Source organism: Tursiops truncatus, chromosome 13, assembly GCF_011762595.2.
Source record: "Tursiops truncatus isolate mTurTru1 chromosome 13, mTurTru1.mat.Y, whole genome shotgun sequence".
Classification (NCBI taxonomy): domain Eukaryota; kingdom Metazoa; phylum Chordata; class Mammalia; order Artiodactyla; family Delphinidae; genus Tursiops; species Tursiops truncatus.
In genome coordinates this window covers 84127306-84140902 of record NC_047046.1, presented here as the reverse complement: position 1 = coordinate 84140902, position 13597 = coordinate 84127306, and the positions used below count along the sequence as shown (strand labels likewise).

General features: G+C 43.9%; 1 protein-coding gene across 5 annotated transcripts in view; it reads left to right on the top strand.

Moving 5' to 3' along the window:
- Nucleotides 1-13597, top strand: part of CYB5A (cytochrome b5 type A) — a 41618-nt gene that overhangs the window by 5686 nt on the left and 22335 nt on the right. For all 5 annotated transcript variants that reach the window (XR_012325473.1, XR_002176808.3, XM_073790818.1 and 2 more), the window contains exon 2: nucleotides 12981-13109. Coding sequence is in view for 3 of the 5 variants with exons in the window: in XM_073790818.1 (XP_073646919.1) it covers nucleotides 12981-13109 (129 nt within the window). In the remaining 2 variants the exon portion in view is untranslated. The remainder of the gene's footprint in view (nucleotides 1-12980; nucleotides 13110-13597) is intronic.

Sequence of the window (13597 nt, the reverse complement as noted above, 5' to 3'; positions counted from 1 at the left end):
GAAAACAGCCATTCCAGTTGCCCATGGGGAGTTTTTAAGTAGAGAAAGTTCTGAGGGAGTCTTCAAGGATGCCATTTGTTCCTAACACAGATGACATCTGCATGATTTTAAGAATCTGTATTATTTCATTCAAGAAAGAGATTGTTGGGCATGCGTGCAGAGGTTAAATGTTGTTTTCTAAAGGCCTCTTAAATAACTGGCCTGGAAGGGCTTGTTCTGAATGGAAATCTGATGAGGTTACTGCTCTGATGAAATCCTTCTGTGGATTTAGCTAATCCCCTGCCCTCTCCTTCCCACCCCCTCGCTGATTTCGGTCCTGCCCTCTGAGCTGTGGGTGGTACTGTGTTTGCTTGTCTGCCAAAGTCCCCGTCTCACTTACACGTGGTTCCTGGGGGCTTCAGGAAGGGTCTCTCCCTCCTTCCTTCACACCGTCGTCCGTCTTCACCTTCCTTTCTTGTGGCTCTAGTTGTTAAACTGTCTTCCTCTTCAGAGCCCCTTTCCTGACATAGTCTTCAGGATTTCAGTGGTTCCATCACATTGGTTGTTGATTTATGAGTTTTCAGTTCAGGTAATGTATATTGTTATTGTGTTAAAGAATGTGATTTCTAGAAGAACATAAAAAACTTCATTTTGTAGAAACAGACTGTCATTTCTCTGCTTAGTCCCTTTCCATGGCTTCCCAATGCATTTAGAATAAAATGCCACCTCTCTCCCGGTGTAACAAACTCTGCGTGATCTGGCCCCTTCCTTCCTCTCCCACCTCAGCTGGTAACACTGTTGCCTTGCCCTCCACACCTTTCTGTGTCCCTAACAAGTCAGGCTTGTTTCTGCCTTAAGACCTTTGTGCAGTTTTCCTTCTGCTTGGTGTGCCCTCCTTTCACCACCCTCTTCAGGTCGCCGCCCAATGTCTTCTACCAGAAAGGGGGATGTTCTGTCTCATCCTGCAGTGTCGGAGGCCCCGGAGCCCAGTGTTTTCCACTTTCCCTCAGCCGTCTCATCCAGTGTCACAACTTTAAATGTGCTGACAGCTCCTGGATTTCTATCTCCAGGTCACAAAGATGTCTCTCCTACACTCAGGATTCTCGTATCCGCAACTCACTTCGCATCTCCACTCAGATCTCTAACATGCCTCTCAGACACAACGTGTTGAAGACTGAACTGACCTTCCCTCACACATCTTGCTGCCACCTTCCGTATCTCAGTGATGACACTTCCATCCATTTGCTCAGGTCGAAAACCCTGGGGTCATGTCTGATCCTTCTGTCTCTCTCACACCCACACTGAATTCCCCAGAACATTCTGTGGGCTCAACTTTTATAAAGGAGTCAGGATCCAACTAATCTTTCCCCCTCTATGCCGGCTCCCTGCTCCAAGCACCATCACCTCCAGCCTGGTGACCCTCACCCCTGACTGTGTATTTTTGGTAGTAGAGTGCTATTTTAAGATGTCAGATCCTATCACTTTCCTATTCAAACCCTTCAGTGGCTAATGACACCACCCAATTTAAGACTTTGGATATAGCTGCAGTAATCAAGAAAGCGTGGTCCTGGCAAAGAGACGTATACGTAGATCAATGGAACAGAGTAGAGAAACCAGAAGTAGACCCATGCAGATACTTCCGACTTTTGACAGAGATGCAAAAGCAATTTGATGGAGGAAGGACAGCCTTTTCAACAAATGGTTCTGGAACAATTGGACAACAGTAGTCAAAAATATAAATCTTGACCCAAACCTCACACTTTATATAAAAATTAACCCCAAGTAGATCATAGATCTAAATATAAAATTTTAAGATTTTGAAGAGACTTAGGATTAGGCAAAGTTCTTAGACACAACAGCAGAAGCATGATCCATATAAGAAAAAGTGGATAAATTGGACTTCATAAAAATTAAAAACTCTGTTCTTTAAAAGATCCTGTTAATAGAATGAAATGACGGGGCCATTGACTAGGAGAAAACTTTTTCTAATCTCATATCTGACAAAGGACTTATATCCAGAATAATAAAGAATTTTCTAATCTCAACAATAAGGAAACAAATAATCCAAATAGAAAATGGGAAAAAGACTTGAATAGACATTTCCTCCAAGAAGATATATGAATGGCAAATGAATACATGAAAAGATGTCCAACATCATTAGCTGCTAAGGAAGTGCAAATTAAAACCACAGTGAGATACTATAACATACTTGTTAGAATAAAAATTACTGATAACCCAAATTCTGGTGAGGATGTAGAAATGCTGAATTGGTCATGCATTGCTGGTGAGAATGCAGAATGGTACAGACACTCTGGAAATCAATCGACCTGTTCTAAAAAGCTAAACATAGACTTACCGTATGACCCAGCAGTAGCACTCCTTGACATTTGTCCTAGAGAAATGAAAGTTTATGTCCACATAAAAGCCTGTACGCAAATCCCAGCAACTAGAACAATGCTGGCACAGAGAGAGGACTCAATATTGATTGATTGAATGAATAAAAGTTTGTAAGTGTAAACAATATCAGACAATTGATACAGAGTGGCTGTTGGGCTGGCAGCTTTATTTGTAAAGCCCCGAACTGGAAACAACTCAACATGTTCCTCAGTGGGTCCCTGGTGAGACTGGTACATGCATAGAGGGAAGACAACTCAGTAGTAAAAAGGGAATAAAGCAACCTGACTGGGTGTCAAGGGTATTACGCTAAGTGAAAAAAGACAGTCTCAAAAGATTGCACACAGTGTGCTTCCATTTCTGTGACATTCTCAGAATGACGAGGTCACAGAAGTGAAGAACAGATGATAGGTGGTGGGGGAGGGGGACTGCAAAGGGGCAGGAGGGGGAGCGCCTTTGTGGTGACAGAATGGTCCTGTGTTCTGTGAACCTGCATGTGGGAAAGTGCCACAGACCAGGACACAGAGATACACCAGACAGACACACAAGTGCACACAACAACTCTAAGTCAGTCTAGTGACCCCTATTTAAGATATTTGCTGGTTTTGACGATGCATTACAGTTATGGAAAATGTTGCCCATTGAAGGAATCTGAGTGATGGGCACATGGCACCTCTCTGCAGCTATTTTCAATATAAAGAGTTAAAACAAAAAACACATTCATCAGCTCCCTCTCTTTTGTGGTTAAAGCCAAGCCTGTAAGGCAGCTACAAGGTCCCACCGCCTTCTGGCACGTACTGCGTCATGCATGCTGATACCCTTGCTCTTCTATGAACGTGCCAGGAAGCCTTCCACCATATAACCCTTTGCGCTGGAAGGTTATCCCCCAGATAGCAGCATGCTCACTCCTTCGCTGTCTCAACGAGGCCTCTCCTGAACCCCGTTTACAACTGGTCACCCCCCAGCCCCTGCATTCTGGGCCCACCACCCTGCTCTGGTGTTTCTTTTTCCTGTAGCATATGTCACCTTCTGACATGCCATGTAACCTATTTCTCACGTTTACTGCTTATCTGTCTCCCTCCACTGGAATGTAGACTCTGTGAATGCAGGAAGTATCCCAGCAACTGGAACAATGCTGGCACATAGAAAAGACTCAATAAATAGTTATTTATTGAATGAATAAGTGAAAGTTTACAAGTGTAAAATATTAGAAAATCGATGCAGAATGGCTGTTGGGCCAGCGTGGATAATTTCCTGACAGCTTGTTTTATTTCTCTCCTGCCTCCAGTTGCCTGTTTTAGCCAATTTTTTTTATTCTTAACACTAGATATAAAAGGAAAAATAGGCCTAATGATTTGGTATTGAGGAGGACTGGTTCCACCCTCAATCCTCCTTTTCAGTCTCAATTGTAGCCTGTCCTGTCCTCTCATCTTTTGGCCATTCCAACTCAAGATGGATCCTAGCGTAGATAGAGGAATAGCCCCTCTTAGATCATAACCCATCTTCCACTGGGCCCTCAATTTTGGTGGCTTTGCTTGTTCTTATGAGGAGCGTTGGGTTGAGCTGGGTCACAAGGCAAGCGGTGCGTGCTCTAACTCTCCTGTCCTCGGTGTCCCCTGCTCTTGTCCCTCGGAGGCAGACCTGTCCCTGCCCCTTTCTCTACCCCAGGGTCATTACTTCTCAGTCTGGGACTTACTCTTCCCTTCAGAGATCCCAGGAGTTGTTACGTCTCCAGTGAACTCACTTATTTAACCTAATGATATAAGTTTAGTGATGGTAGAATTAAAAATATTGGTCAGGGCACACTGACTAAATGCAAAATTATCTTTGATTCATGGTAAATTTGGGGCCAAACATTTACTGTCTCAACTCTAAAAGTAACCATGGGGCTTCCCTGGTGGTGCAGTGGTTGAGAATCTGCCTGCCAATTCAGGGGACACGGGTTTGAGCCCTGGTCTGGGAAGATCCCACATGCCGCGGAGCAACTGGGCCCGTGAGCAACAGCTACTGAGCCTGCGCATCTGGAGCCTGTGCTCCGCAACAAGAGAGGCCGCGACAGTGAGAGGCCCGCGCACCGCGATGAAGAGTGGCCCCCGCTCGCCACAACTAGAGGAAGCCCGCACACAGAAATGAAGACCCAACAGTCAAAAAAATAAATTTATTTAAAAAAAATATATATATATATATATATAAAATAAAATAAAAGTAGCCATGAATGATTTTTCTTCTCTTTTTTTTCAAGGAGAGAACACTGTAACAGCACTCTGCAGGATAGTTACCAGCTCACAGCTGCATTGCTTATCTGTTCTCATCCTAATGACCTTTAAGAATGATTTCATGTAGCGAATGTTCTTTGTCCTTATGGTGTGTTGTTTCTATTAACTCTTGTCATTGGGTCTGTGGCTTAGTAGGATCAAGCCAGTTGATTAAATCCACAGAAATCTCTTCAAGATGAAGGGCAGGGTGGAAAGAAGGGGTCCCTTGGGGTTTGGGGTTTGGTGCTGGACTTGGCCTCAGCAGTTTACAGGGACCAGGCGCTGTGTGAGGTTCTGTGCAAGGTTCTTTCTGGCAGTATTGAATGTGCAGTATTGAATAAGAAAGGGAACGAAATTGATATTGATGGAACACCTATTACATGCCAGGCATTATACTAGTTATATCACTAATCTCTGCAGTTTAAGTGGGAGAGGTATCTAATGATGGAGAAATGGAAGCTCAGGAAGAGCTGCTACCTTCCTGGGTTGCTCTGCTAAGATGTGGCAGAGCTGGATCTTGAATTCAGCTTCCTTTGCTTCCAAACCTGGGCTTCTTCCGTAACACAGTACTACCTGGATGTGGAGGCCAAGACAGCTGGAGACCAAACCGCAACAAAGGTGCAGGGGCTATGGCCAAATACGTGACTGCTGAGGGGTCTGCTTTAACATTTTGTCGAGTGATATGGGGAAGGGTTATTGATAGCAATTGGGAGGTGACATGTGCGTGATTCTGTTTTCTCATTGCCTCCCCCAAACAAAAACAAATAAAAAAGTGATCAACAGTGCATTTTTATCCATGTGAAATCCGGTTATTTACAGTGCCTGCAGTTCCTCCAGGGTGCCATTGTGTCTCTGTCTCCGGGCCTTTGTGTTCTCCATTTTCTTTGCATAGAACACACCCTTCCCCACCCCTTTTCACCTGGTGAACCACCAGTGTACCTTTTACACCGGACTAAGCACCCCCTCCTTAGCAACCCATCCCTGGCCGCTTCTCACCTCCAGCTCTGGGAGAGCTCATCCCTCCCTCTGTTGTGCCGTGGCTCTGCACCTGGGGCTTACTATGTTTAGCTCTTACTTGTCTGCATGTCACTGGAGTGTAATTCCCTGAGGGCAGGGCCATGACTTACCCACCTTGGAAACAACAGAGCTTGGCGTGGCACTTGGCAGATGTTTGAGTGAGCGGGTGGGTCTCATAAGCCAGCAGCGGGAATGCAAAGATGGGCCTTGTTTCATGTTTCATTGCATCATTTTCAGAGTGAAATGAGGAGAAGTAATTCAGATGATGCCTGTGAGCCTCTGGTCCCTAAGCTTTGAGGGTTCAGTGAGAAGGTGTGCAGAAAGCCCCGAGGCGGTGCAGACGCAGGTTCCAGCCCCTTCACCCAGTCCACAGGGGGGCAGAGCAGAACAGAGGTCTGGGGAACCCAACCAGCTTCAAGGCCATCACCCTTTGCCTTATCAGAAACAGTGTCTAGAAATGATAGGAAACATTTGGCCGTCTTGTTATTTTTTTCTAAATTTTATATAAATTGATTGCACTCCAAATAGTTGTTTTCATTTTTGGCTTAACTATTGAAGATCATCTCTTTAGATAAATTGGTTTTGCCTAGTCATTGTTTATGCAGTCTTGTTTGTGCCACCGTTTTTTGGCAGTGTTAAGTGTTTGGACTGAAAGATCCTATTTAAAACTCCAGAACTGGTGGACTTTGGGTCCATATAACATTACATTTATGTGGAAAGGGTTTTTCTATTATTATCATTCGTTTTTGCCTAGTTAAGCAAACCCTCGAAGTGAATGGCTTTGACCTGATGAGTATTGCGATACTGCAGTGTGGTTCTGCATTCCCTTCTGGGTTTTTTATTGGGACAGCCTTGTAGCCACACAGAGCCCTGAGACAGAAGCATGTCTATCCTTTGAATTGTCCTTAGTTATTAAGGCCCAGGAAGGCAGGGCAAATGACATTTCTTGGGGTCTAGAAGTGAGATTCCCCAACAAAGTCCCCAAAGAGATATGTACAAAGAAACTTTATTTTTAAGGCATCTAAAGTCACTGTGTTCAGAAACATGAAAACGGCCATTTAATTTGCCCATTCAAAAAAGAGAGGGGAGGTTGGACTGTAAGTCAGACCCCAGTGTTCTGGTCCTGCTACTCCATGAACTGTCAGTGCGATGTTGGGCTTAATTTCTCTGGACCCCCGGTTATCCATCCGTGAATTTAAGGATGTTGGGTCTCTGAAGGTTCTTTTAGACTCTGAACTTCTGGGGTTTTAACATGTAGCCTAGCCTTTTGAGTTAAGATCTCCAGTTGAGTTTTATGCTTTGGATGCTTTGCTCACAGGTGAGGTGGAGGGCAGCCGACTTTCAGGAAGCCGAGAGGGGCTTCTTATTAAGGCTGGCGCCTGTGGGCCGGTAGAGGGAAAGAGAGGGGTTTGTGCTGCTATGCTGGTCAGATTGCTGCATGTCTGCAGTGGTGCTCTCCCTGTCTGGATTTTGAGCCTCTCTGTTCTAACCATGACAGGTCCATCCGGCATTTTGTCATGGTCGCCCTGCTCTTCAGGAACCCACAGTGATCCTCAGTGTCTTCCACTTCACACTGGCTCTCAAGGCCCTAATGGTTTGGTCCTTCTAACCATCCAACCTGTGTTAGGATTCTCCAGAGAAATAGAACCAATAGGAGATACTCATACATATTTCATATATATATTTATGTATGAAGAGATTTATTATAAGGAATTGGCTTCCATGATTATGGAGGGTGAGAAGTCCCCCAGTCTGCCATCTGCAAGCTGGAGACCCAGGAGAGCTAGTAGAGTGACTGTCTGAGTGTGAAGGCCTGAGAACCAGAGGAGTCAATGGGAGGCTGAGGGCGGGGGAAGGAGAGATGAGATATCCCAACTCAAATAATGATACAGGAAAACAGGTGAATTCTTCCTTGCTCCACCTTTTGTTCTATTCAAGCTCTGAATGGATTGGATAGTGCCCACCCACATTGAGCAGGGCCATCTCCTCCACTGAGTCCACTGATCCAAATGCTAATCTCATCTAGAAACACCTCCCAGAAATCAAGTTTCACCTCAAGTTGACATGTGAAGTAAGCCATCACACAGCCTCACATGTTTTACTTTATTCACACTCGTCTCTTCAGTTGCCCTAAGTATGCCATGCATATTTCAGCTCTACCCACCACCAGTCCCTCCCATCAGGAAACTTGCACAAGCCTCTTAGATAGCCTCATCCACCAGAGGGCAGACACAATCACAGAGAGATAGACAAAATGAAAAGGCAGAGGATTATGTCCCAGATGAAGGAACAAGGTAAAACCCCAGAAAAACAACTAAATGAAGTCGAGATAGGCAACCTTCCAGAAAAAGAATGCAGAATAATGATAGTGAAGATGATCCAGGACCTTGGAAAAAGAATGGAGGCAAAGATCGAGAAGATGCAAGAAATGTTTAACAAACACCTGGAAGAATTAACAAACCAACAGAGATGAACAATGCAATAAGTGAAATGAAAAATACACTAGAAGGAATCAGTAGCAGAATAACTGAGGCAGAAGAATGGATAAGTGACCTGGAAGAGAGAATGGTGGCAATCACTGCCGTGGGTCACACATGAATAGTCAAAACTATGAGACTATATCTGTGTTTTTCTTCTTTAACCTCAAATTAATTGTATGCTTTTTCAGGATCAAATTATGTCTATTTTTCATGTACTTTTGTGTGTCCCAGGCGATGCTTTGCACATAGTATTCATAAATATTTAATAATAATTAAATGAATTAAACAAAATTGAATATGAAATTATATGGTTTCTGAATGGTAAGAACTATTATAGTTCAGGAGAAGGAAAGGGGTGTGAACTAGAATAGTTGGAATGGGAAAGTTGTTGTCAGTCACTTAACCAGTTGTATATACTAGTTCTAAGACCAATGTGTAATCAGCCGTGCACATCTCCTTTATTTATCCAAACTTGCTTACAAATATTTCTTTGTATCTGCCATGTGCCAGGCATTGAACTAGGTATTGGGCAGCAGGGATGAGAAAGACAGACAAAGGCCTCTGTCCTCATGAATCTTACAAATGATTGACAAAATAGAGCTTCAGGAGTTCTAGGTGCTGTGAAGGAAAGAGCAGGGAGGTGATAGAGACCGTGGTGTGAGGACGGGGTAGGCCCTTCTGGATGGGCAACTCAGCAAAGGGCTCTGAAAAGCTGACATGTGAGCAGGGATAAATGAGGGGACAGACGAAATCTCATCAAGGTTTGGGAGAAGAGCATTTCACACAGAGGCAAATGTAGGGGTTCTGAAAATCCTCAGATGTTAGCTTAGTCCAGGGTAGCTGGTCATAGTGGAAGCGAGAGAGGTAACAGGTAAACAGGTAACAGGCATGATGGAGTAAGCACAGTCGATTGTGGGAAGGATGGAGAAGAAGCAGGAGACCCGTTAGGGGTCAGTTGTGGTTGTCCATTCAGGAGATGCTGGTTTGGTCTTAAGGTGGTAGCATTGGAAGTGGGGAGAGGTGGTTAGCTTCTGAATATGTTGTGAAGATAACCAGCTGGATTTGCTGATGGATGGCAGTGAGAAGGAAAGAGGAATGAAGTTTGATTTCTAGTTTTTGACTGCAGCAACTGTATGCATGGTGGCAACATTCACTGAGAATAGAAAAACTGGGAAGGAGTGTATCTGGGGGCAAAGTAAAACGTTCAGTTTTGGTTATGTTATGTTCAGGATGCTCATTAGACATTGAGTGAACAGGTAAGTAGGCTGTTGCATGTGGGAGAAGTCTGGAGCTCAAAGGAAGCCTAATGAACTGCACTTGCTAGAGAACAGGTAATATTCTGGGTCGGAGACCAGGTAAGATCACCAGGAGAGCTAGTACAGGTGGAATGGGAGAGCGCCAAGGACTGAGCGCTGGGGTTGAGACTTGGAGAAGATCAGGAGGGGAAATAAAGTTGAAGGGAAACTAGGAGAGCCTGTTGTACTGGAAGCCACGTGAAGAAAACATTTCAAGGAGAAGAGATCCACTGTGCCAGCATCGCTGAAAGCATTTATGCTGTGAGCAGTAGAAAGCCAGTTGTAATTCCAGGACCTGGTAGCCACCATTCTCTTTATACCACAAGAATTTACCACGTGTTTCTGAAAGTGTTCTTAGGAATGGGTAGAGATTGTGACAGTTGATGTCTTCTGAATTATGGATTATGCCAATGTTTCATCTTTTAAAATCTATTTCCTGTTTATTTGCTTGCAAATAACCCTTATATACAAAAAGATGTAAAAAATGAAAGCTATTTCCAGTTATTTTATTGGTATTCCCTACTTTGTATCTGGAGATTCTCATATGTTATCAGCGCAAGGTGGTACTTGGGGACCTTATAATAAGTAGAGATTTCACAGAAGCAGACAGGGAATTATGCACATGGAAAATGGAATCTTCCTCTGGAAAAATGGGAGATTTTTTGTTAGAAGGACAATTCCAGTGGGAATGGCTTGTTTTGCCATGGCTGCCGCCGATTCTGTCCTTCCTAGGTCCTCCTACCGTCACCGCTGACGTTTCCTCCAGTCTTTCTCTCTCTCTGGGCTCTACAGCGGCTGACTGCCAGCACACGGTGGGATGAGTGGAGGTCCTAGCGAGTGACCCTTTACCAGGACAGATTTCTGATACAGACTTCACCAAAATTTGTCTCAGACTCTTTTTTTTTTTTTTTTTTGGCGGTACGCGGGCCTCTCACTGTTGTGGCCTCTCCAGCTGCGGAGCACAGGCTCCGGACGCGCAGGCTCAGCGGCCATGGCTCACGGGCCCAGCCGCTCCGCGGCATGTGGGATCTTCCCTTACCGGGGCACGAACCCGTATCCCCTGCATTGGCAGGCAGACTCTCAACCACTGTGCCACCAGCGAAGCCCCGTCAGACTCTTTTTTGTTACCTCTAATCTTGCCTGCCTGTAACTAGGCATTTTGGTCTTTTCCTTAATCTTTTAGAAAATCCTCAGATAATTTTGCTTTGCATGCCTGTTCTTATATCACTTTCCTTTTTCAAAGCCTTGCCTTTCCTTTGGGCTACCCCAAATTCTATAACCTGCCCCAAAGATAGTAGGATGTTCTCTGAGAGTTTCTGGAAAGAAATGGGAGACATAGACCATCTCTGGGAATAACCAAGACGGCGCCAACAGCAGCGTTCCCAGTTTTCTTTCTTTGTCACTTTCGGGCGCCAGCAGGTAAGGAAGAGCATTTCTTTTAGTCTTCAAATGTGATGGTTGCTTATTAAAACGGCAGCATGAACTTAGTCACAAGAGTGAGGACAGTGACAAGACGAATTGCGGAGTTCCACACCATCATGATTTAGACTTGATTTCCTTGGCAGTGTGTCTCTGTTTGCCTCTCCCTGCACATAACAAGCCAGTCCCATATTTATTGTCTTACCAAGACTTGAATTATTTTTCTCCAAAAATCAATTTTTAGGCTTTGTTTCCTTACTAATTGTTTAAAAAAATCCAAAAAAATCTTAAAAAGTAGAGCAAATGTATTTTAGCATCAATTCATTTATTCTATATTTTTTCCTAAACAGTGGTCCTTCAAACCAATATAACCCAAGATGTTTCTCTCATTCTCTATTTTTTCCTTAGAAAACTGCCTTATAAAAAAAAAAGAAAACTGCCTTATACATGGTTTAGGCAGGGTCTGAATCATAAATGGTTACATATGTGCATGCATACACATATGCATAATGCATACACACTTGCACATGCAATGCATGTGTGCATACATACATGTAGACACATACTTCTTTGTTTCCTGTGCTTGATGAGAAATTAAGTTGAGAAATTGTCCTTTTGTTTTAGGTGAAGACTATTGTGTTACGGTCTATGAAGTAGAATGTTTACTTTCTTCAGTTTAGCACTTTAAAGATAAAATTATATATATATATATATATATAAAATAAATTTATTTTATTTATTTATTTTTGGCTGTGTTGGGTCTTCATTGCTGCGTGCGGGCTTTCTCTAGTTGCGGCGAGCGGGGGCTACTCTTCATTGCGGTGTGCGGGGCTTCTCATTGCAGTGGCTTCTCTTGTTGCAGAGCACGGGCTCTAGGCGCGCAGGCTTCAGTAGTTGTGGCGCGTGGGCTCAGTAGTTGTGGCGTGCGGGCTCTAGAGCGCAGGCTCAGTAGTTGTGGCGCACAGTCTTAGATGCTCCGTGGCATGTGGGATCTTCCTGGAACAGGGCTCGAACCCATGTCCGCTGCATTGGAAGGCGGATTCTTAACCACTGCTCCACCAAGGAAGTCCCAAAATTCTATATTTTTAAAACTTGTATAATTTTCTGATTGTTTACAAAAGGCCAATCTATGTTTTGGTTTTTTGTTTTTGCGGTACGCGGGCCTCTCACTGCTGTGGCCTCTCCCGTTGCAGAGCACAGGCTCCAGACTCGTAGGCTCAGCGGCCATGGCTCATGGGCCCAGCCGCTCCACGGCATGTGGGATCTTCCTGGACCGCGGCATGAACCCATGTCCCCTGCATCGGCAGGTGGATTCTCAACCACTGCGCCACCAGGGAAGCCCCAATCTATGTTTTTAACCTCATTTGAAATTTTCCTTTGAAGATAGGCTGTAACTGGAAAATAATGATTTAATTTGGGAGACTTGTCTATGGTCACATATCTTTAACAGGACCCAAAAGTTAAGGAACTCATGAATGAAGCCACCCACACAGAAGAAACAACAATCTGTGAATTTGCATAATTTGTGGGTGCTGCATAAGTTAGTCATTTTGTGTCTCCCACGTTGTTGCTTCTGTGCCTGTCAGGCTGTGCCTAAGAATAAACAGACTGTTCGAGAATTAACAAACCACATTTGTCATTGCCACGGCCTTGGAGATGCATCAGGAAGCTTCAAGCTGGCTTTCAGAGTGAGCCAGTCAACAGCCTGTACCTCCAGGGCGGCTTCCCATGTTTAAGTGGACTCATATTCTGTGCCCCAGTGGAAGGCTTTTAAATAAGTGTGGAAATACGTTCAAGATGTAGATTGGGTAAAGACTGAGAAAAGCTTTTTGAGATTTTGAGAGCTTTATGGAAAAGCAAAGAGGACATTCCCAAAGGATGAAAAATGTGTGCCTAATGGTTTTATTGTCATGTGAGTAACTGGGAAATAAACGTCTTACTATTGGAGAAAGTTTGTCTACACTTTCAAGTAGGAAATTGAATACAAAGGAATCGTTTTCACCCAGGTTATGAATGGTTTATATTGCCACATTGTCATCTGTGGCTTCTGGAGTAGCCTATGTGGTTAAGTAAACTGGCCACTTCCTTTTAACTCATTTGCCTGGAAAACATACTCATTTTTCTGTCTGTCCTTCAAACAGCACCCTGGTGGGGAAGAAGTCTTAAGGGAACAAGCTGGAGGTGATGCTACTGAAAACTTTGAGGATGTCGGACACTCTACAGATGCTCGAGAATTGTCCAAAACGTTTATCATTGGAGAGCTGCATCCAGTAAGCACCTTTTGGGGGCCTTGTTTCTCTTTAAGGCTGTGGGTTGACCTTACTCGAATCTGTAGACTTGCATATTACAAAATTTAAAAAGGAGAAAAGCAAAAAACAGTTCCTCCTGACTTTAGAAATAAATTGACCAGAAATTTCTTTGTATTTCCCTGGTTGCACTTTTCACCAGCACTTAGAATCCTCTCACTCCAGGGTCACGTCCTGGGGATGGTGCGTCTCAGACTCTGAAGTTTCCCTGAGCAGCAGATTTTAGAAGGTGGGGGTAGTGACCCAGCGTAGGGTTATTTTGTCTTTCTTTCTTCTTTGACCAGAATATTTTTCTTAAGAAACTCCTTTCTACTTTCATTAGTTTGAGGATATTTAAATTCTAAAAAATGATTTAGAAATTAAAAAAAAATCAGCTATGTTAAATGAATAAACTCTGCCTTCTGTAAAACCCACACATGGTCCTCAACCTTGTCACTCTACCTGAGACCTTT